Source organism: Sinocyclocheilus grahami, unplaced genomic scaffold (assembly GCF_001515645.1).
Source record: "Sinocyclocheilus grahami isolate Dianchi unplaced genomic scaffold, SAMN03320097.WGS_v1.1 scaffold44.1, whole genome shotgun sequence".
Classification (NCBI taxonomy): Eukaryota; Metazoa; Chordata; class Actinopteri; order Cypriniformes; family Cyprinidae; genus Sinocyclocheilus; species Sinocyclocheilus grahami.
The window spans coordinates 2,727,256-2,753,137 of record NW_015505223.1 but is presented as its reverse complement, the minus strand read 5'-3'; the positions used below and the strand labels follow the sequence as shown (position 1 = coordinate 2,753,137).

Sequence of the window (25,882 nt, the reverse complement as noted above, 5' to 3'; positions counted from 1 at the left end):
GTATCGAATAGATCGGGACATGAATAGTATTTTTTATTTTTTGTAAAACATACTCCAATAATCTTTGTTTTATTTACAATTTAGAAAAACATATTTTTACAGTGTAGATCATCATAGAGACCAGTGGTTTGGAAATTGTTTTTATAATCAAATTAGGTTTTTGGGAAACACAGCTCAGGTAGCTTCAGTGTTGAAATTATTATAAACATACAGTAGACTATGTTCTTCACTGAGACAAAACTAAGAACTTTAGCATATAAATGTTTATAGTAATATTTTGCATCTTCTACCATTTAAAATTTCTCTTCAGTTCCAACTTCCCTTGCACTCTATAAACTACACCATAGAAAACCTTGGCATGACACATATAATAAGGTATAAAAAGTAAAAAAAAAATAGAATCTAGAACAGCTTTCACAGTCAAACCTTTCATTATTTTTTCTAAACAAAAAAATCAATAAAAAGTACTATAAAAGACAAACTCTGGAAACTGGACATTTGAGCCTTATGTCAGTTTTAGATCTTTAATTGATAACATTTACGCCAGTGTTACAGTAAAGACACCAACAGGCTGAAGGTAGTAAATACCAAATACAAGGTTCCTACTAAAGCTACTACTTCATACAGCAGAATAAATTATACCATGGTAACGTACACACATGCTGAAAGGAAATTGGAGGAAAGCATAAACACAAATGCTAACGAAAGCAGGTGCCCAAGTTTGACATCCCGGAGGGGCATGATGGGTAATATTTTTAATATCCAAATGTTGATTAACAAAGGTGTTAGCCGTGGATGATCTATACTAGAAGTCTTTTCATTTTCATTGCTCATTTGATAAAGATATCGACAGTTGAAAGAGAAGAGGGCGGGGTTTGGGTCAGGTGTTTTGTTTTAGAGTTCTGTTTGCCTTAAATGCACCCAGTGAAACGTTCACTCGAAGATTCGTTGAGGAATTCATTGAGTCAGAAGCCGTCAGTTAGCACCAAACACTGCTGTGTTTCCCACAGTCCGTTAAATGAGCCATCAGTCACTTCAATCCAAATATTATGTCAATGTCAATACTTCATCTTTATTATGGATCCACGAAGGTGCTCTTTCTTAAGCAGAGCAAATTTGAAGCTAGGATTCATAAGCAATATGATTCACCTTCCATTCAGTTTTAAGTGCGACTGTCTTTTATCGAGAGCTTCTCACATTGAATCCTAAGAAAAATGATACATAATAACTATTGAAAGCAAAGAAACAAAAGCAGTAAATATAAACACAAAATTACAATATAAGACTTACACATATCCCCTTCTTCATCTACCACACAACACCTTTGCTGTTTTAGTATAAAACATATTCTTTATAAACAAACAATAAACTATCTGCTTCATCTACTGTACAGTTCCATTTATGTGTCAAAATGTCACCTGCGAGTGCTACACAAATGTTGAAATTTCACAACTTTTTTTGTACAAACTTGTGAATGCGCGAGATCTTAAATACAGGAGCCCTGGCGTGTGTTTTTGTATGGGTTTGTAATATAAAAAAAGAAAATGAAAACCAGAGAGAAAGTAAGAAAGAGGTCGAGATGGATGATTTGATTGGTCACCTCTGTAATCTGGTCATAGGCAGAAATGTATGGAATGTTGTCGAAATTATCATAAATTGTCAAAAGTATAGGGCCAGTTTGATTTTTTTTAAATAAATGTATAATTTTATTCAGCAGAGATGCAATAAATTGACATGAAAATCGACAGTAAAGACATTTATAATATTAAATAAGATATCAAATAAATGCTGTTCTTTTGAACTTTCTATTCATCAAAGAATCCTGAAAAAATTTATCATAGTTTACACAAAAATATTAAGCAGTTCGACTGTTTTCAACATGGATAATAATCAGAAATGTTTCTTGAGCAGCAAAGCAGCATATTAGAATGATTTCTGAAGATCATGTGACACTGAAGACTGGAGTAATGATGCTGAAAATTCAGCTTTGCATCATGGGAATAAATTAAATCTTAAAACATATTCAAATAGAAAATGTTTTTTGAAATTATAATAATATTTACGGCATTCTTGATCAAAAAGACTTTTTAAAAAATATTTAAAAAATCATACTGACCCCAAACTTTAAAAAACTTTTGTACTTGGTCTAAACTTCACTTTATACGTACGTTTTAAACATTTTACTTAGTTAATACAAGTAAACTCTATTATCTATATGGAATGGTAAAAATGTTTGCATTTCCTAACTCAAAAACATAATATGAATGTTTGAAACTATTAATTTTTTTGTCTTCTAGTTTGAGGGCTAAGTGTTGCTTCTCTCTAAAAAAAATTATAGAATAAAATCCATAACTTTCTAAATCCTCTGTCTATCCAAACAATGCCGTTTTCTTTCCCCCAGATGATCGCTGAGGACAAAACAGGAATTTGATTTGAGTGAGGGTAAAATCGCTGGTCCTCTAAAAGCACTGCTAATTCCCAGCAGATAGCCAGAGAGTGGCCAAGTTTGCATGGAATGTCAAGTGAAATATGAAGGCAAAGAAGGTAAAATCGCTCAGGAACGTTACGGCTTGAAAGTGAAAAACCAGCAGTCACACTTTCAACACACACACTCGAACCCCCGTTTTAGCCCACTGCTAGCATTTCACGTAAAAAACCTCGGGTTTGAATTAGTAAAAAATGCTACGTGTGGATCTAGAAACAATGAAACGAAACAATAGTTACGATAATCAGAATTACAACAACTGTAAGGGCAATCGTAATAACAATATAGATAGAAAACAAGCGAGATTATCCATTGTAATTACACTGAGATTCATACACGACTATGCACAGCGAGGTGAAAGTACATTTTGTAAATGGCTCGGAATGCATTCTTGCAGTACGTGGTGTCCGTCGACGTGTTTGTAGCCGTTGCATGGTCCTCTTGATCGAGATAGAGCCCGCAATCAGGAGAAGGTCACGTCAGATGGAATGGCAAGAGTTTCTTGTCTTGAAAATCAGAGAAAAACCGCTCACGCTCGTGCCGGCTGATGCAGTAAAGAGCTCCAGCTGGTGTCTGTGCATCTGAGAGCGTGTGAAGGGGTGTTTGTGGTGATCGGACTCAGTAAGCCTGTCCCGTCTCCACCTGCAGAAGTCCCAGCACCGCCGAATGATCACCCAGCTTCATCCTTCTCTGAGTCGACAGACCCACGTTCTTGGCCAGATAGTCCACAGCGGCTGGAGGAAATGACACACAAACACATTCTCATGAGCAGGACGTTCCACATGAAAACAATCTCACACCAATTTATGCATTAATAAACCACCACTAGCATACGGAAGGCCTTCATTTTGGTTTGTTCAAATGGTTTGTTTCAATGAACTGGTTCAAAAACTTATTCAAATGTACATGCATTGCACTTTTTGTTGTTTATTTACTGATGTTTTATCAAATGGAACATTCTGGTCCTGAAGACTGTGTGGTCAATATGGCTTTTTAGGTGCATTTTTATTTATACTAGTTGCATTTACCATAAAAAAAGACCTAATTGTGATTTTTTTTTTAAACAGCTCCATAAACAACGGTGTTAAAAAACAATGTTATTTGTGGTTTCAGCATGGCTTACTCCCAAACATATACTGTAAAAAAAATCTTTAACTTAAATTCACAATAAAATACCGCATTTCATTAACTGATGTAATGTTAATAAACCAACATAGTGAAGTGTTAATATCTGTTTTGAACCATTGCAATGCACTGATAACCACCAAAAACAGGTGGTGATGAGAAAGTCACATGATGAACCAAAGCTTATCACAAACAGCTTTTCTACGAGCTGAGGAGGACAATACTTATATATAGAAGGTGCACAGTGTCATTCACACAAACACTAAACCCCATCACGGTGACACACATGATACTGAAATAATGCAATAATCATTCATTTAACAACATTAGATGTAAGATTAAACCCTAATGTACACAACTGATAAGGAAAAAAACTTAAAGAAATATGTTATTTCAACAAAAAAAACATCAAATATGAAGTGTCATACAGGGAATTCTGGGAGTGTCAATTTATGGTTTTTCACTGTAAATTATACAATGACTTTTTCTTTTTCACTTTCAAAAATTATATATTAAATGTAATTACATTTCTTCACCGAATACAGTATGGAAACCTACTGTTAACCAGTTAACAGGTTTTTACTGTAGCATTTTTACAGTCTTTTACTGTGTACTCCCTTGCACTTTGTGAATCAGTTCATGTATTCGTGTTATTTTATTATTATTTCTATCCGATTATAGTAGTAGTTATTTTGAATGAGCTTTTATTTGATATTTTCAAAAATAGATTTTTTTTTTTTCAGATTTTTTTTTTTAGAAATGAATAAGTTTAATTTGAAGTTTATATAAAATTATTTATTTTTTGATTTTATATAAAACGTTTTTTTTATTTTATTTCAGCTTTAGTTCAATAACCAAAAACATTTTTTTTAATAGTTTTAGATAACAGTGACAACACTGATTTAATCAAATCATTGAAACAGAACTGACTCACTGAACTGACTCATATGAATGAATCATGTGATTCAAACATCACTGCATACTACTGACACAATCCATCACAAGTGTAGCACAGTATTACAGTCAGTAGTCACTTCTTTAAACTTATTCAACAAATTACACAAATAAAGATTGATAGAAGATAAAATATAAGCTAAAATGGGAATTTAGTCATTCAAGAGCCAGAGAGATGAGAATGCCTGGTGTCATTCATTCAACTCTGTGTGTGTGTGTGTGTATGTGCCAGTCTTTATTACTCTGAGCGTTTGAGATTTCATGCTTCATACTCGCCTCAATTTCAGCAGCTCTCTCGTCTAACTCATTAAACAGATCAGTCCTCTCAATCTCACTCATAATTAACCTGACATTCGCTCGTCAGATCTCTTCAATCAACCCTCCCGCACCTTCTGATGGACCTGACACTACTTCACACTCCCACACACACACACACACGTTTACCTACACATCTCACTGGAGACGCACCATAGACCTCTACTGTTTTCATATAAAGCACATTATAATGACTACAGACTAACCCAAACCTTTGTAAAAAAAAAAAACACTTTTGAATCATTTTTACCTTTGAAGACATCCTCAAAGAGAGTTTTGTTAGATTTAGATAAAACCTACGGGAACTATTTTATTCCCAAACTACCATTTAAAAGTTTGGACACAATATCTCAAGGTTTGTAAGACGTATACGTCACAAAACACACATGTAGATGGAAGCCAGTGACTTCTGTGACAACATCAGCCTCTGATTATGTTAATTCAATCAATCAATTCTTTCCTGCCCTGAAACTCGTGTGTGTGTGTGTGTGTGTGTGTGTGTGTGAGGTGAAGGACATTAGGACCCTCAGGGTGTTCAAGTGTGCTTTGAAGTACCCGATTCTCAGTCTAGGGAAGAGTACTGTGACTAACAGAGCAGCCCGGGGCCGGTGCTGGGGTCTTTATCAGGAGCATGTGTCTGCCCTGCTCTGATGGGCAGAGGGGTCAAAGCGTCCTGAGATGGTCAACGACTGGCACGGCTCACCCTCAGAGAGGAAATCAACTATAACTGCCAATATGCACAGGGCATCAGTGTGACTAAACTGTAATGGCTTCCCTACTAAAAAGATCAGAATGTGTTGTGCTTGCTTGGGATCAACAATACAGTAAAATCACTAATATTGTGAAATATTATTACTATTTTAAATAACTGTTTTCTATGTTAATATATTTTAAAATGTAATTTATTCCTGTGATGCAAAGCTGTATTTTCAGCATCATTACTCCAGTCTTCAGTGTCACATGATCCTTCAGAAATCATTCTAATATACTGATTTACTGCTCCGTTATTCTAAATAAATTTTGGTGCTCAGTTATTAATAATGTTTTTTTGCTACTTCATATTTTTGTGGAAATCGTGATACCTTTTTTTCAGGATTCTCGGATGAATAGAAAGTTCCAAAGAACAGCATTTATTTGAAATAGAAATCTTTTGTAATATTTATTGTCTTTACTGTCACTGTTGATCAATTTAATGCTTCCTAGTTGAATAAAAGTATTAATTTCTTTAAAAAAAAATTACTGATAGCAAACAGTTTATGTAAAACAATTTAATTGACTAATTGGAGGTGAATGGCTTTTGCACCAAATGCAAGCTATAAATGAAACTATAAACTACAATTATATAAAATAGGTCATTTTGGGTCGTATATAGTCATAGTCAAAATATATTATTTTTTTCACAATTTTTATTAGGCAGCACAACTGTTTTCAACATGAATAATAATCAGAAATGTTTCTTAAGCAGCAAATCAGCATATTAGAATGATTTCTGAAGGATCATGTGACACGTGGCATATTATGTATTAATGCAAACACTTTAACTCTGAACTCTTTTGCAGATATTTAATGTTCTGATTTATCAAACAGTATAATAGCAAGAGTTCTTCTCACACGGCAGGCCATTCTCAGGGCAAAGCGGAGGGAAAGGACAGAGAGTGAATTCGTGCCAGGCACAGAGCGCAGCCAGCGTCCCAGAGTGATTAGCAGTGGCCAGAGAGAGTGATACAGCAAAGGAAAAAGACAGGGGAACGAGGCCAGACCCATTAGACCATAAAAGACATTTTCACAAGCAGGTATTTGAAATCGTAATAATATTTACTGTTTTTACTGTATTTTTAATCAATGAAATGCACCCTTGGCGAGACTTACTAAGACATTTTCCACAACAGAGACATGTAATCACATATACAGAGTGTATAATGGAGGGGCAGTACGTACTCTGGCCGTACTGGCTGTACTGGTATCCAGCAGTGACGGGGTCCACGCTGTAGCTGGTGGCGCTGTATGTGGGGGGACAGTAGGACTGAGAGGAGGCCAGACTGTCCACACTCTTGATGGGGTCTGAACGCTGGCTGCAGCTCGCTGAGATAGGGTTAGACACCTCCAGACTGCCGTGGAGAGGAGAGATGGAGAAATCGTGCTGAGGCTGGGACGGGACGCCACTGGGGTTACTCAAAATACTCATCACCTAGAGAGACGCAAAGACAGAAGCAGCTGTTTAGCAAGTTTTGCATTTAATTCTGACCAAGGATAACTAACTTGCATGTAAAATGACCAGTAAAGCAGTTTGTTTTTTATGCAACCTTTAGAAGAATATAGAGGAATATCGCATTCACCTTCTACTTAGTGTCTCAAACAAATCTTGTGTATACACCATCGTGCATCGTATTTGAGGAATGAAATAAAGTACATGTTTCTTACTATTTTTGGATGCTGATTCCAGAAAACAGTGCCTGTTTTGCTGAAGCATGTCACACTTTCTCACAAAATATGATGCATTTTGTATCATTTTTTCTTTCTGGAACCATTTCTAAGGCTATAGAAGTCTTGTATTTTTCCTTAATCACCAGAGTTTACAATGATTTGTTCAATTCCGAGCCGATTTTTACATGCATGAATGATTCTGACATTATTTTATGCTTAACCCTGATTTTCATTTTCTCCACACAAGCAAGACTTCTGACAATTGATTTCCTTTGTTATTTTTTATAAGAACATTAAAGCTGATACATATACGTATATGCATTTAGAAAAATCTTCATTCTTATTTTGTGAAAAACTACATGATAGGAACTCAGCATCATCAAATTTGATCATATTAAGCCTTTTTTTGCACAGGGCTGTGATATCTTTCAAAGATTTGATGCTTTTTGATCTTTTTGGCATGTGTTTGAGATTGGCATATTATGTATTAATGCAAACACTTTAACTCTGAACTCTTTTGCAGATATTTAATGTTCTGATTTATCAAACAGTATAATAGCAAGAGTTCTTCTCATACGGCAGGCCATTCTCAGGGCAAAGCGGAGGGAAGGGACAGAGAGTGAATTCGTGCCAGGCACAGAGCGCAGCCAGCGTCCCAGAGTGATTAGCAGTGGCCAGAGAGAGTGATACAGCAAAGGAAAAAGACAGGGGAACGAGGCCAGACCCATTAGACCCCAGCGGCAGTGCCAAACAGGCCCCTGTCCTGAGGCCTTCAGCACAACAAGCGCTGAGGGACATCGACAGAAAGCATCCTTCCCAGCATCAGGTTCACATTGTGTCTCGATACGCTATGCTGCCCTTTGACTCCCTTTGGCTGCTAAACCAATTAGACCATCCAGAGCTGCTTAAACACACACAGACGTGACACACACAAACTCATATCCGTGTGAGTTTAAACACAGTTCACATGGCGACATCAGCACAAACCGCCAAAACATCGAGAGGTGTGCACAAGCGGACGGGGAAAATTAATCACATTATGATTAATATTCCCTAAATGTCTCGCAGGAAATATGGATCACTTGAGGCGCAGCAGACACATAATGCTGGTTAGCGGTTTCCTCATGCTAATTCTATCAGTATGGAAGCCCGTTCTGCACACATGTGACACGCATCCACATAAGTGGGAGATTCATTGCCGTGTCTTTATAAGAGACACATGTGATGTGGCCATATGGCTGGAAGATTCATACGTTTCCTGATTATAGCAGATTATGTGAATGGAAAGCACAAGTAGCCCTTGTTGGTGGCCACACGAGTGGGCCGTGGGGTGGGATGGGGGCGGATGGCAGCTGCAGGGGTGGGAGAGATTTAGTCATCGGTTAATTGAAGCTTGATTACACTGCTTCCTTCTTTATATGCGCATTAAATTAAAGCGGCAGACAATCAGGACTGACTCCTCTATCAGCGCTTCTAATTATAAAGCGCCAAATTCCAGCAGCGCTTTCCTCAACAGAGCCGTGTTGACCTCCTTTGTAGAGTGAATGATGGGAAATCTCTGGACCTTCGCTGGAAAGACCGAGCTGCTATTTTCATCACATTTTCTAATGTTACACTCCTGGTTTCTTTTTAGATGAAAACCTGCTATAATGCAAGTCACATTGTAGAAATGATTCACATCTCCTAATTTACCCATAATATAAATGGGGGCACATTTCAACAATAAAGTATAAAAACAATATGCTTTCTTAAAATGATTAATGTAACATTACATAATATTATGAAAAAAAGGCTATTAAAATCTATTTAAAGGATGTTTAATGTTTCACACTTAAGTGCACTTCATAGTATTTTAAAGTAGTTTACCATAAAGTACATTTGGCAATAAACCTTAACCATGTGAAATTTTATATAAAGATGTCTTTTTAAGTTAAAGGGTTAGTTCACCCAAAAATGAAAATTAGCTTGTGTTTTACTCACCCTCGAGGCATCCTATAGGTGTATGTGACTTTCTTCTTTCAGACGAATCCAGTCAGAGTTATATTAAAAATTGTCCTGGCTATTCTAAGCTCTATCATTGCAGTCAGTGGGTGTTGCAGTTGAACAGTCCACAAGTCGTCAAATATAGCTCGCGCATTCATAATAAAACGTGCCGCAGACGGCTCCGGGGGATGAATAAAGGCGCCCTGTAGTGAATCCATGTGTTTTTTAAAGAAAAATATCCATATTTCAAACGTAATAAACACTTTTCTCTCACTTCCGCTGACTGTCATACATTGAAGCAGTTCTGGCGGATGACGTAGCACGTATGCGCAGCGTGCGTGTGCCTCGGAGGTATGCTAGTCTCGCGAGTTTGTTTACAGGAGCAAAGGAAGCAAAGTTTCCTTACTTTAACAAAGGAAAACCAGTCTCCTCTTGGTTTATATCAAAATCCTCCGACATTTTTCTTTGCAAATCCTCAGTTTGTACTTCTAATTCGTGACCGGCGTTTTGTTTTGTTCTCTCGCCGCATTCGTCACTAATCACGCAACGCCGACGTGCTACATCATCCGCCAGAACGGCTTCAGTGTATGACAGTCAGCGGAAGTGAGAGAAAAGTGTTTATTACATTTGAAATATAAAAAACACATGGATTCGCTACAGGGGGCCTTTATTCATCCCCCGGAGCCGTCTGCGGCACGTTTTATTATGAATGCGCGAGCTTTTTTTGACAACTGCAACACCCGCTGACTGCAATGATAGAGCTTGGAATAGCCAGGACAATTTTTTATATAACTCCGACTGAATTCGTCTGAAAGAAGAAAGTCATATACACCTATAGGATGCCTCGGGGGTGAGTAAAACACAATCTAATTTTCATTTTTGGGTGAACTAACCCTTTAAGTCAAAAAAGCACTCTTAATTTCAACTAAATAATGCTGCATTTCCACCGTCGGTCCAGAAGCTCCGCAGCACTTCACTAAAATCCACCCTTAACATGCCTCTTTGGAACAACATCACGCAACCCCATCATTTCACCAACAAAGAGAAGGTTTATCAGAAAACTAATAGAAATAGATCACTGGAACTACCGAGATCATAAAACGAGCATGATAATAGCAGCCGTTTGTTTGCATTTTTTTTGTTGTTTACTTGAAGATTTAAAACCAAAGCATGAATGTTTTACCAGTTTTACAGTAATAAGTGATACATTGATCATAATCAATGAATTTGTCAGGCCTGAAAATTTGAAGTCCCAATACATTGTTATATTTTCAGTCAGAAACAGAGGGAGCTCCCGAACAAAAACTATGATTATGACATATTTTATGACATACGCAGAGCTATGAGCATCAGACAGTCAGGTATAAAGAGACAAGACTTACTTACAGATAAAATATGCAACTAAATAAATACACGACTGTGATAGCCTATAGGCTCGACTTGGAGAAACTCTTCCTTTGTTCAATCACTCCTCAAACCCGAGATGGCCCGCTTTGGCCCAAGGTTTTCGGCCCCGAGGAGGCACAATCAACCCCCGGAAGTGACAGTGGAAACTACCATCAAATGTTTGGTAAGCAACATTATTCAAAATAACTTATTTTGTGCTCAACAGAAGAAAAAAAACTCATACAGGTTTGGAACAACTTGAGGGTGAGTAAATGATTATTGGGTGAACTGTCCTTTCAGAAAGGTATAGTTATGGACAAATTTTGAACTCTAGGATTCATACAAGCTCAATTTCGTTATTCTGTGTTCAGGTTCTGTGTTCAACAGCTTTTCAAAAACTGTCATAGTTACACATCGTTCAGGAGAATCGTGACCTTGACGGACCTTGACCAAAAGTAGCGTAACAGCTGAACTTTGCTGCAGGGGAAAGATTAAGCTCAGCTGAGATTGTATTACAAATCTACCCACCCAGAACATTAACGCAGCTAAATAAACAAAAATCAATATCATTCAGACTATTAATCTGATACGGGAGTGTGTGACATATCTGCACAAAACAAGCACCTCCGGCAAACGCTGGCTGATAATACAGCTCACAAACTAAATAAACCTTCATTTCACATACTTGAATTCTCTTCTCCCCCAAGTAGGCTATACATTTATTTTCTTTGTTTCGACTATATCTTCCGCAGTGCTTTTCTCATTTGTTGTGTGTCGTGTGCGCGGTAGATAATGGAAGTCAGGGCTCCAGTGTTTAAAGGACACAGCCCAGAGGCAATGCCTTCCTCTCTCCAAATAGATTACTCCATAAATAATAATAAAAAAACTAATTAATTCTCCAACTTCTGAGACCCACCAGCCTGAGGTGGCGCAAACCCAGAATTGTAAATTGATACAATGTGCATCCTTTCAGATAAACAAATAGTGCACGTGCAGCACACTAAAAGGGATTCTTTCATACCACTCTAATTTCCTTAACAGTCAAATTATATAATTTTTTTTTGTCTGCTTAAATGTAAGACGAGTCTTTTCGTGTTTAGTCAAGCTCTGGAGAAACAACTCGACAACTGCGGAGCTAAAAGGAATCTGTTGGGTGCAGATGACAACATTTCAAGAGGCAATTTTCCCAAAAGCCAATCATTAAGCTCGTGCTACAACTGCACTTGCACTCAATTTTACATGTTCACTATATATATATTATATATATATATATATACAGTTGCTATAGAAAGCCCCCCTTTAAAATAATCACATTTTGTTGCTTTGCAGCCTGAAATGAAGACGGACACAGTTTTTGTTTTATTCAGCTGTATTTACTCAGTGCAACTTATAACATTCAAGTGAAAGATATAATACCAACATGTCAGGGAAAGAAAAAAAACAATCACTGAGTTGGAAAAAGGATCACCCCCTTGTGTCAGTATTTTGTTGAACCAGCTTTTGCTTTGATTACAGCCTTTAGTCTGCGGTATTTGTCTCTACTAACTTTGCACATCTAGACTTTGCAATATTTGCCCACTCTTCTTTGCAGAACTGCTCAAGTTCAGTTAAATTTGATGGTGAGCATTTGTGGACTGCAGTCTTCAAGTCATTCCACAGATTCTCAGTGAGGTTTAAGTCCAGGCTCTGACTGGGCCATGCAAGGACATTCACCTTTTTCTCCTTCAACCACTCTGTGCTCAGTTTTGCTGTGTGCTTTGGGTCATTGTCATTGTAGGGACTTAACTGTAACGAGTTAGCATGTTTTGCTCAAACTTTCGCCATGGCATTAGAGCTGGTACACCATTGTCTCTTGCGAACTCAAAATAATGGCGCCATGAGTGGAAGTTTACAGATTAAGGGGCGGTAATATTATAATGAGATCTCTTTGCAATGTCACTAGGCGAGCGAAATCAGACACGCTCGTTTTTCCAGATGCTTGCAGAAAAAGGCTAAGCAAAACGAAGTTACTGGGTTAATCTTTTTCACGTTTCCTTGGTTGGTAGATGCACCGGGGACCTGATTATAGCACTTAAAACCTGGAAAAGTCAGATTTTCATGATATGTCACCTTTAAATGAAAAATATAAAATTAAAAACAGATTCAAAATATTAATAAAAATGAGCTTTTCCATTCATTTGTATTATTTATTTATTTATGCTGTTATTTGAAAAAAAAATTGTATTACTTTATTTTTTCAGATTTTTTTCAAAAGTACATAAAAATACATAAATATTAACTTTCAGTCTCTTTCTGACCTCTATTGTGATGCTTGAAGTTGTTCATTATTACAAACAATATGCTCTTTCAAGACCTTGTTTATACATCAAATTAAACATGGCATCTACTTCGACCGAAGTCTGTTCACGTCTGAACACAGAGCTAAAACACATTTCAGAATGAAACAAACTATACTAAAGATAAATGAAGAAAAGCAGTGAAACGCAGGGATGGCAGACAAATCGAGAGGATTTGAGGAGGGGGTTCGGGTGCAGAGAGAGTCAGACAGGGGGCTTTTAAGAGTACAAAGACCCCAGTAGGACTGAGTTTGCCTTCAGGCCAGCCTGCCAACAGAGCAGATAGCACAGGCCTCTGCACCCTCGCCAGGCTCTCGGCCAACACGCACACTACTCTTAATCTAGCCCAGAGTGGATTAGACAGTTCCTCTCACCACTAACCCCCCCAACCTAATGCCCTCCAGTGCTACCTTCAAGTTTAGTGCAGGTCAGGAGGGCAGATGGAGGGGAAACAGCCCACTCAGTGTGTGTGAGTTATCTGAGAGCCACAGAATATCATCTCTTCCCTTCACTGATCTGCACGGCTGATAGTCGTCTCTACTGGAAATTGTGAGCGCTTTTTCACACTCCTGCTGTTGATTGTTTGTCTGCGTTTCAAAGGACAGTCCTGGGGCCAAGATTACGGCAAATAACGCTTGCTGTAATTTATCAACCCCTTCGACAGACGCCCATTCAGGATTACTGCGAAGTAACGTAGAATAGAGAATCTTGGGAAAACTGCAGCAATCAATGGAGTACAATTATGAAAAATATTTTGGACACAACAATTTAGTTTAATACTGCAGTTGTTTTAGATTGATATATTGCCAATGTGACTAAGAATGGACTGATGAGTTGGTTAGACCAATTAATAGGCCATTTTGATATATTCATAATCAACCGATAATCATTGCAGAAATGTTAACTCTTTCTTGTGTTACTTACAAAATTTATCAAGAGCCAAGTCAAACGATAATACAAATTTTTTTAATATTTTTCATATAATTTTAAAGAAGTTTAGAGAGAGAATTTTGAAGAATTTTATCACTTAATATTTATTTAAAAAGCTATATTAAAAAAATACATAATGGCTTTTTGAAAAAAAAGTAAAATAATTATTATAATATAAAATTATACTGAGAAATAATAAAATAATGATTACAGAGAAAAAATACTTTTACTAAATTAAACATATTAACATTGTTTAAATAAAACTAACAATGATTAAATATTAAATATTAAATATTAAAACCTGAAATACAATTGAAGTATTATAAATTATATAGAAAATGACAAATAAAAAATTGTCCGTTTTATTTTGGTTAAAAATAAAGAACATTTAGTGTATATATACAATATACTATTATATATAAGTAAAAGTGGCTACTATACATAAGTGTGTGTGTGTGTGTATATATATATATATATATATATAATATACATACAGATTGGCTGATAATCAGATGCTTTTTAAACACAACTATGGATTAACGACTCTCCTCCACCTCCCATAGTGGTGCTCATCTGAGACAAAATGACTATTTAAAAATAACAGTGGTTGCATAGATTCAATTAGAGGCTTTTGGTCACGGTGGAAGGGGAGCGCGGGCCAATTAACCAGCCTGAGAGCTTCAGCCAGCCTGACTGCTGACACAGAACAGATGACGGGGGCCGCTCGCTGTGTCACAGCCGTAATTGGCCAAAACACATTAATCAAAACTGAAAAGAGGCTTCCGAATAGAAAAGAGAAGGAGAGAGAGACGAGGAAGAGAAAAGGGCGACAGAAATGGGGGAGTGGAGGTGAAAGTGAAATGAGTAAATGGACAGAGACACAGAAAGATAGACAGAGAGAGGTGAGAAAATGAAGGAGACGGACCTTATATGAGGACACCGAGGAGCAATGCAATGCAATACAACTAGAACAGTCCTGTTACATACATTAAGCATTATAGTTCTTACATTGCAGACAAAGCAGCTCTCTTCCAGAATATAGTGCAGCTGCCTAAATAGTGAGTAGCATTATAAGACAGCATAACCACAATGGAACATCACAATGAGACACTCACAACTGACTTCAATAGTGTTTCACATGAGCTTTCTAAGCTTGTGTAAGATAAGGACACAATTGTGAATAAAACAAAGATTACTGGAGCATGATTTGCAAGAAAATACAATTTCAGCCTTTCTGTTTAACTCAATATGTGTTACTTACCTTTGTAAATATGAAATTTACTAGCAATTTCTGAGTGAACATTTTTTATGGCAATCTTTTGATATAAAATCTTTTTCTCACAATTGCGAGTTTATATCTCACAATTCTGACTTTTCTTATCAGAGTTTATGTCAAATTGTGAGATATTAACAGAGAATTAGGAGAAAAGAGCCAGAATTAATTTTTTTATGGCAATCTTTTGATATAAAATCTTTTTCTCACAATTGCGAGTTTATATCTCACAATTCTGACTTTTCTTATCAGAGTTTGTCAAATTGTGAGATATTAACAGAGAATTAGGAGAAAAGAGCCAGAATTATGTAGCAAAACCACAATAAAAATATTTTTTCGGAAGTTGTAAATAAAACAAAGATTGCACATTTTACAAGAAAATACTATTATTAAGTATATTAAGCATAAGTATCAAAATTCCGCCATGAAATAAAAGAAAAAACATTAAAAAGGTAATTGCCACTTTTATCTCACAATTAAGACTTTTCTTCTCAGAATTAAGAGTTTATGTCAAATTGTGAAATATAAACCCAGAATTATGAGAAAAAAGTCAAAATTGTTAGACAAAAAGTTGCAAAAATTATGGAAGCTTATTTCTGCCATGGAATAAATTTTTTTTTTTTTTAAGTCAATTGCAACTTTTTATTTCACAATTCAAATTTTCATTTCTTGCAGTTTCAAATGTGTAACTCACAATTTGGACTTTCCAGAATTTCGAGTTTATATCTTGCAATTGCGAATGATACATTTATAACTGCAAGTCAACATCTTGCAATTCTGACTTTTTTTCTCAGAATTGGAAGCTTATATCTTGCAATTCTGAGTTTATATCTAGCGGTTCAGGCAGAATTGTAAGAAAAAACCCAGAATTGTGAGTTATCGGCTAAAACAGCCTGTTTTTAAACAGAGTGACCTATTCTATTGATAACACCTTGATACATTTTTTCACGGTGCATTCTGGGAATGCTACTTTTGAATTTGCCTACCTATGGTGTCTAAATGCTGTCTAGGTAGGCAGTTCGCTAGGTTGGAACAGAGCTAGTTTCCAGCGGGGCAGTAGGTGCTCTGGAGGAGCGTGTGATAATCGTGCTCAATTACATTCTGATTGACACTGACAGAATCTGGGCACTGACATACAGGACACAGATGAAAGCCATTATCAGCCGCTGAAACAAGCTGTCACTCCTCAGAGGATGTTTACTGTACTAAATAGTGTGCATATGCTCTCTACCTCTCTCCACTGGTCAGTCACACCTCACGTCAGCAAACACACTGACAGCTGCGGACAAACGCTTCTCAAACAGACATCTAATGTAGGCACGCTCAATATACTGGTGATTAAATCATATCAACCAGGATTACTGTTTTAAAGTCATCAGCTGGTTAGGCTGAAATTGGAAGCATACAATATAAGGACTTTTTTCAGTTCAGTAAGTACAACATTTTTATATTTAAACATTTTTTCTAAATTTTTCTAAGGCAAATTCTATGTTGGATCTTTAGAGAGAATATCCCTAACGGTACTGAGACTCGAACCTGCGACCTTTGGGATAGAAGTTTGACCACCACTGCCCCTACAGACAAAACAGTATAAGTTTATACAGTAATACGGGCCATCATTATTGGTTATCGCAACATAACAGTAATCAGTATTTCTCCAAATTTCTATATTTGTTATATTGGTACATCTTTGATTTGTCTTTGGGAAGATGATCAATTCTGTAACTGATTAATAACTGATCATTCAATAACTGAATGTCATAATGACAGACTTTTACACTTATAATAATGGCTAAAATAAAATAAAACAACTTTTTTGCATATTTTATTGCCCCGAATTTCTATATTTCTACATTGGTGCATCACTGATATGTCTTAAGTGTTAATTTTTCTTCCATATAAAGGAAATAAAACAATAAATTCAATAACTGATAAAAATGTCAGAATAAGAGACTTTTACATTTATAATATTACCCAAAATAATAACCATCATCATAATTTTTGCATAATATTGCATATACAGTATATATATATATATATATTAGGGATAAACAGGTGGTTTTGTATCATAGAATTTTCTCTGTTGGTGGGTTAAGTTCATATTTGTTTCCACAGATATTGGCCACAGTCTGTCAGCTAAACGAAGGTTAATATGCCTTCTATTCGGTTGCATTTGAAGAATGTGTGGAGGCAAAATCATCTATTCTCCTCCACTGATATGCTTGAGTGAGTATGGGATGGATTCAGCCACCAGAAACAAGGGAAACTCAAACCACACACACACACACACACACACAGGAACGTGCAGCAAAGCTCCTCTCACTTTGCCCTGCTGCCTCAACAGAGAGCGAGAGAGAGAGAGAGAGAGAGAGAGAGAGGGAGAGAGATAAAGAGAGAGAGGGAAGGAGGTTGGAGGTTTGTTTGCCAAAATCAGCAGGGGATCAGCACAGTGAAAAATGTCGGGTCAAATTGTTCTTGACAGTGTTAATATCTGCACCTCACAGCAATAATTACATGTAAATAAATAGTGAAATAGTGCTCAGCTGGAGTCTAAGAGGAACGAACTGCTTGTGTGAGATAGCCAGCTGAGACTCCAACCGCTTACACAGGCTCATTTTACAGAAAGTGAACGAACGAGAGAGAGAGAGAGAGAGAGAGAGAGACAGAGAAACTCAACTCAATGTGGCGTTTGCTAAGACAAGCATCACTATTATTATTGCTTATATTCAGAGTTAGTGATTTGAACAAACCACAAATACTAAATATTAACCTTGTGAAGCCTACTGTTTCATATTTGACACAAATTTCTAAGGCCTCTAAATGATCAGAACGTTGCTGAAAACCGGTTATGCACAATCTACTACATGCTTGCTGTTGTCTGATTGATAGTGTATACCTTTTTACACTTTTTAGCAAGAAAAAGGCCTTCTAGTATATTTCTAAAAACGTTCTCTTTCAGGTTGTGGTTCACGTGTCTTTTTGCTGTGAAATCTTAACCGATTTTTATCAAATAAACATAAAAATAACCTTAAGATACACTTACTGTTCTGAAGCAGGTTTACTTGATACATTTTTTTAGAAAAATCATGTTAAAATGTGAGCATCAAATTTGATAATCAGGCTTTTGAGCAACATTTATTTGTTCATCTCTCAATCAATATTGCATTGCATTATATGCTCTGATCATAAACTAAGCATTTAAATATCTTACCAAGACAATACTGCAATTATAATAATTATAATTCATTATTAAATATGATTTACATTACAAAGAATCAGAATTTCACCTGACTTTTTGGCCATATCAATATCAGCATTTGCACCATATTGCATATTTTGTGCAATTTGAATCTCTGAATATTATGAGATCCATATTCTCACTACATCATGCTATATAAAGCCCGATGTATCAAATACGATACGCAACAAAAAACACATATGTGACCTTGGACCACAAAACCAGTCATAAGGGTAAATTTTTCGAAATTGAGATTTATACATAATCTGAAAGCTGAATAAATAAGCTTTCCATTGATTTGTTAGGATAAGACAATATTTGGCCGAGATACAACTATTTGAAAATCTGGAATCTGAGGGTGCAAACAAATATAAATATTGAGAAAATCATCTTTAAAGTTGTCCAAATGAAGTTCTTAGCAATGCATATTATTAATCAAAAATTAAGTTTTAATATATTTATGGTAGGAAATTTACAAAATATCTTAACGGAACATGATATTTACTTAATATCCTAATGATTTTTGGCATAAATTTTGACCCATACAATGTATTTTTGGCTATTGCTACAAACATACCCCAGTGACTTAACACTGCTTTTGTGCTCCAGGGTCACATATGCACTTTTTTTTTAATATTTTGTCTAAAAGTTCAATAAATTGTTCCATTTCCAAAAAAGTGAACAGATTTTTCTGATTATTATTTCATATGTCAGGCTGTTTGTGCTACATGCATGAATTATACTACTTTCCAAATAATACTTTTTTTAGACCACACGGACAACTATTATCTGGCAGAAGATAAAACAGGTGAAAAATAACTTACATTGAGTGAGTGAGACCAGAAGCATGATGCACATGAGACTGAAGACAGCTGTCCCATGATGCTGCAGTTACACCGGCTCAGCCAGAGCGGGTCAGTCCGAAGGCAACCCGAGACATCAGACAGCAGGTTGCTGGTGTTTGGCTGTAGATGTGTGTGGTTTTAGGGGTTTGAGTTCGGTAAAGTTAGAGCAGCTCTGCTCATTGGAGTATTAATCACGACGGCGCACCTGTCAGAGTGGCATGTGGAACTAACAGGACACACATTTCACAAAGACGACATCCAAAAAGCCAACGGCTACCAAAGAGGCTTATCGATGACTGTTCGAACCCACAGTGACCCTACAAACCCTTAACCTGTGAACTCATGATTATGAGGGCCTAGGTTACCTGGAAAATTGCCTTCACCTGCTAATAGGTGTTAAAAATCCACTTTAATGACAATAACAATAAATTGTAGTTGTAGCAACCAAAAAGAACCCGGAAAATGCCTCTGAACTTGATACGCCTAAGCATGAGTTTTCCTAAATAATCTTCTACTTGTAGCTACAAAGATTTTTGAAACATGATCCGACAACCACAAACCATTTTATTTTTCATCACTACATCAATGAAAGACACTTGCTTTGAAGTTTTATCTAATGCAATGACATTCAAAAGCCTAAGCATGATTTGTTTTACCTGTAAAAATGTCTGAATGTCATTGCATTGAAATATGCTGCAGGGTCTTTTCTCTTCATTATTGTCACTTTTCTTCATTATTTTTGCACAGTGTCTTTGAATCAGCTGTGTTTTGGTGATTTTTAGTGGATGTGTGAAGTCCATGATCCAATAACCACAAACAAACACAAAGACACAACACTGACTCAACACTGCATCATTTTAGCATCTCAAACCAAGCAAAATGTAAAAATAAACGACACTTAGTTTGATATTTTATCTAATTAAATTGCATTCAGATATTCAAGTGACTTTAGTGGTCAAATACCTCTTTGGGTCACTATATGGGGAAAACTACAAGTTCAATTACAGTACACTACATAAAAAATACCAGATTTGGCCTCCGGTAAAACAATAAATAAGTCGTCCAGCATGTTGTGGTCTCTAAGTAATTGACATACAAGATACGATCGGTGTGTGTGCTATGTGGCTATACGCTCGCCATTCTCCATATTATAGGCATTTCCAGTTGCGTGGGACACACGGCATATGAATTGGTCTCAGTCGTTCCCTCCTTTAAATCCCTATCTCCTAGGATTTGCTGAAATTTATATTGGCTGCCTCTGCAAGATAAATGTAAATCGCATTCCCTTATATTTGCTATTTATCAGGATGCGGCAGCTCACTTTCGGCAGGGGAAAATATCTCTCACCCGCATTCAAACAGCCTTGCATTTAAATAGCATTTTTATTGTCCGCCGTGCCTTTCATCTGAACGGCGGGAAAAGCATCTTCCTCTCCAGGGGAAGGAGAGGGAGGGGAAAAGAGAGACCAGCACACAGTCGTCTTGAGCAGTCTTAAAGGAAGCGGTCGGGGCGAAATAAATAAATGAAACTCTTTTTCTTTGAGATGAGAGAGGATGTTGCTATTGGACTCAACGGGTGACTGCTGGGAAGCCAGAGATGGAGGTTAAAGAACACAGACAGGCGTGGAGCATCCATGACCTGATCTCATGAGACTGACCACCTCTGAAAACACCTGACAGTCTCTTGTGTGTGTGTTGCATCATACAGAGTCTTCTTTTCGGAACTAGAATCTCGAATAAGATCCCAATACTAGATCTTTATACTTCAAATTCTTTATACTTACAAAGGAAATGTTTGTCTGTGCAACACTCAATGTCACAATGCTGCTATGCTCTGAGTGGTTTCTTTCTGGTCCCACTATCAATGTAAATCTAATTGCAAAAATTGTAATGATTTGAGCATCTTTTATGTTCAAATGACTGGGATTTTTCTTAATGTTTTTGAAAAAATCTCTTACGCTCACCAAGGCTGCACTTATTTGATTGATCAAAAACACAGCAAAAGCTGTAAACATTATTTCAATTTAAAATAGCTGTTTTCTATTTGAATATATTTGAATATGTAATTTATTTCTGTGATGCAAAGCTGAATCATCAGTATCATTACGCCAGTCTTCAGTGTCACATGATCCTTCAGAAATCATTTTAAAATGATGATTTGATGCCTAAGAAACATTTCTGAAAACAGCTGTGCTGCTTCATATTTTTGTGCTGCCTAATTTTTTTCCCGATTCTTTGATAATGCGAAAGTTTGAATAGAATGATGAATAGAAATGTATTTGAAATAGACATCTTTCGTAACAATATAAAAGCCTTTGTCAGATTTTTAATCAATTTAATGCACCTTTGCTGAATAAAAGTATTCATTTCTTTAAAAAACAAAATCCTGAGAATGTGAAACAGTATAACATATCCTAATCTCAAAAGGTTATAATTTGAAAAGGGTTTTACTTCCTTGGAAAACCTTTTTAGATTCAACAAAAAATAAATAAATAAATGTTCTCTAGTTTCTTATAGAGAAAAATGCACTGATGCTTTATAAAAACCAACATACTGACCAGAATAATGACAAAAAATGTAACGTTTGTTATACATTCTTAAAATAAAACTTCCAAAAGAACATTTTAATAATCTAAAGATCTTATTTTTCCATTATAAAGAACATTTTGTGCAATGTAAAAGTTAAATGGATGTTAAAGCTTCTCCATGGAACCAAAGATGCAAATAAAGAACTTTTTTCCCCTTTTTTTACAGTGTGAGGAACCATGCAGAAACACAAATGTGACCCTGGAGCACAAAAGCAGTGTTAAGTCACTGGGGGATATTTGTAGCAATAGCCAACAATACATTGTATGGGTCAAAATTATAGATTTGTCTTTTATGCCAAAAATCATTATGATATTAAGTAAAGATCATGTTCCATGACGATATTTTGTAAATTTCCTAATGTAAATATATTAAAATTGAATTGTTGATTAGTCATATGCATTGCTAAGATCTTCACTTGGATAACTTTAAAGGCGTTTTTCTCAATATTTAGATTTTTTGCACCCTCAAGATTCCAGATTTTCAAATAGTTGTATCTTGGTCCTATCCTAACAGACCATACATCAATGGAAAGCTTATTTATTCAGCTTTCAGATGATGTATAAATCTCAATTTCGAAAAATTGACCCTTATGACTGGTTTTGTGGTCCAGGGTCACAAATGTCATATGCAGCACAAATTAGTGTCCAAGAAAAAGTTTAGAAAAGATATTAAGCTCAAGGTAGGTAGGTCTGACATTGGCACAATGACTTTCCAGTGTCATCAGGCCTAAGACTAAAGTTACACACTCGAACCGTAAGCCTTACACCAAAACCACCGTTTATTTTTTTTTGCCCCTGGCGACAATTTTGGCTGTCTGATGTTCATTGCAGCTGTCAAGCAGGTCTAGCTTTTTGGAAAGCCTCTTATAGGTCTTTTCCATTACTGCCAAATATAAACAGTATCTGTTTTAATATGGCTTCTAATTATTAAGTATCAATTCCCCCTCTCGCGGCGCGAGCGCACGGGGTACGGATGAATGCCGCGCGCTCATCCGCTTTGATTCGTTCGTCGGGAGAGCGTGCCAGCTGACACGGTGCCCAGTCTGCGGCTTAATGCACAAGTTTTTAATAATGTGTGGGACTACACGAGTCTCCGCGGCTCATTGATATTCACGTGCCTAATGTCTTGTCAAAACTGCGAGGCGAGGGAGACGGCAAGAGAAGCGAGCACTTGAAATTTCTGAGGTAGGTTTCTTTCCTTTTTAGTCGACGCCAGCACAGGGTTCTTAAACGTAATTCATCCCCTTTTTTTCCGAGAAGGACTAATGGAAGAGGGAGAGGGTGGAAGCTTCTCCGCGCTTATCTCTGTCTGACAGTCGCGAGCAGGGGTTGGCGAGGGCTGCTGTTAGCGCGCTATGCTGTGCGGTACGGTACGGTGCAGGCGAGCAGGCCCGGGGACAGGGATCAAAGGGAGGCTCGGGTGAGCGCCGTTTTTCTCTCTGATCCCTCCGGTGGCGAGACCCAACCCCGCTCGTGCGCTGCCTTACGCACTCATCCATCAGTCCGTCCGTGAGGAAAGCCTCATTCCACAGCACAACCACACTCCCACCGCTCACGTTTGCGCACACGCAACAGCCACTTTTCCTTCCTGCTGTAGTGATATAGTTATGATTTAATCACATTAAAATTCTCTCTGCAACTGCTGATCTGCTGATAAAGGCTTCCATGGACAAGTATTGTGATAATACCATGGTATTTCTTAGATAGACTGTCTTTGATGTAAATATGTAAATATCAGATTGTGGTTATTCTGTAATTCCTTATGACAAAGTATCATAATATTTCCATAATATCGCAAAACGTTTCTAATGCATTGCAAAACAGATTATAAAAGTCCTCAATGTACTTTAATTATGTATATATATATATATATATATATATATATGAATGTCAAAGTATCATAATCCTATACTGTACCATAGTATCTCCAATCCTCAATGTACCGTGATGGTCATTTTTAAGGGTCCCTCTTATCTTAGTCCAACAATTAATCAGTGTTATTATAGTTAAATCATTACATTTAAAAAAATGAATTAACAGACTAATTAAAAGAAAAAGAAAAAAAAAAATTTCATAAGGAAAGCTGTCTGTGGTTCTGCAGAGGCATGTTGTTTTCCTCGCTCTCCCAGCAGGTGTCCCTGTCAGGCAGAGCAGTGGAATCCACCTCAAACGCTTCTGCCAAGGAACACATTTCCCAGGACCACTCGTAAAAACCCATTTCGAAAGGCATAATAGCCAGCACGAGCACCTGACATCTCGTTCATTGTGGTTGAGCAGCTCTAGCTCCATCTCTGGCTCTGATATTCTCTGTTTATTCCCATCTGCAGAGAAACAGGAAACTTCTGCCTTATTTTCTCTTGATAACATCATTTAGAGATTTTCTGCTTGGTTATGGGACATTGAGGGATATTAGCTATCTCAGTATGGATATTTGAAGGGTCATCAGGACAAAATATATAATTATGTAACTTATTTGTAAAACAAACACAGCTGGAGATTTTTTTTCTCTACTGGAAACTTGTTTTCCAGCAACAAAAATGTCTTCAATTCTAAGGAAGGAAAGGAAAAAGAGTGACATTTCCCTGACATCTTCCAGAGTACGCATCCTTATCCATCACCTGCTGTGCGACAAAATGAAATGGGGCGATAGGCTCACCTCAACCCAAAAACATATCTGCAGGCCAGCCAAGCAATGCCTAATAGACCCCATCTGACACTGCATCACTCCCAGACCAGCCTAAACTTATAATCAAGGACTATGACAACAACAACCGCTGGTGGATAGCTTTTCTACTGGCCTGTAATGGGAAAATGCGCTCTGTCTGGATGGGTTACACCAACACCTGTGCTGAGATCAGCAGGAGTCCATTACCGGCCACCACAGCCCATTTACAGTCAATCGCCACATTTTGGTCAATCTTTACCAGCAACCGGTAGCCCATCAACGGCAGACGTTAGGAGAAATAGATCTTTCGTCTGAACACATGTGCCTATCTCTTCCAGACAGGTGTTGTCTGTGAACTTCCAATTTAAGGGAGTTATCTTTGATCAAAAAAATAAAAAACACATTTTTTTGCCCTTGTCACAGGAGGCAAGGTGACATCTGATGTTTTGGAAAGGGAAAAGGTTCCCGGCAGTTTCTTTTTACTGAAAAGAACAGCCAGCCTTCTTTTACTAAACAACGAATCAGAGTTGAGGTTGGGTTAAGTGATGTCTGATATGACCCCAGCAGATGCTATTGCACCTTGTGAAACCTTGTATGAAAGCTGCTATGGTTGCGCTGACAGTTTAAATTGTAACTGAACTCTGTCTCTCCTGCCAGAAACTGCATTTATCTCCTCACAATGACTCTTCCATATGGATGAGAGACACATGGAGAGGTCCTGGATCAGAAAAACACTAACTCATTCTTAATTATTACTATTTACTATTTTCCATTAAAATAGTGGAAATTATATTTAAAACGATATATATATATATATATATACATTATTGTTGTTGATATTATTATTATTTTTATTAATTTTAAAATAATTATAATTTGATATTCTGTCAGTTATTGTGATCAAACACTGAAAAACACTGACATTTTGGGTAATAATAATAACAATTATTACTGTTTTTTTGTTATTATTATTATATAAAATAATAGTTTTTGCAGCGAAGAAATATCACAACCAGGTGCAATCGGGGATGCTTTTTAAACAATATTGAAATATATTTTGCACACTTGTCCTCCACTATCTAGTCAAACCCATACACTTTTCAAAAAAATAAAAAATTATTAGATTATTATTTATTTTGTAAGGAAATTCATATGTTGGACCAATTTATATGAATCTACAAAACTATCAAACTATCAAAACAAGCATTCAAACTTTTATGTGGTAGTATACAGAAATACATTGATAAAAAAAATCTAAACAATCATAGAAAACTGAAATCTGTTTTTCTTCCATGTAAGCCTGAAGACCAGATCCATGGCATTAGACAAAAAAAAA

General features: G+C 36.7%; 1 protein-coding gene across 2 annotated transcripts in view; it reads right to left on the bottom strand.

The window, feature by feature from the left end:
• Window positions 1–2,388: 2,388 nt before the first annotated feature.
• The window catches only part of pax7a (paired box 7a), a 72,049-nt gene continuing 48,555 nt past the window's right edge, over window positions 2,389–25,882 (bottom strand). For both annotated transcript variants that reach the window (XM_016268260.1, XM_016268261.1), the window contains exons 8-9: window positions 6,818–7,067; window positions 2,389–3,219 (exon numbers count right to left, since the gene is read on the bottom strand). In XM_016268260.1, coding sequence (XP_016123746.1) covers window positions 3,104–3,219; window positions 6,818–7,067 — 366 coding nt within the window. In that variant the 3' untranslated portion in view covers window positions 2,389–3,103. The remainder of the gene's footprint in view (window positions 3,220–6,817; window positions 7,068–25,882) is intronic.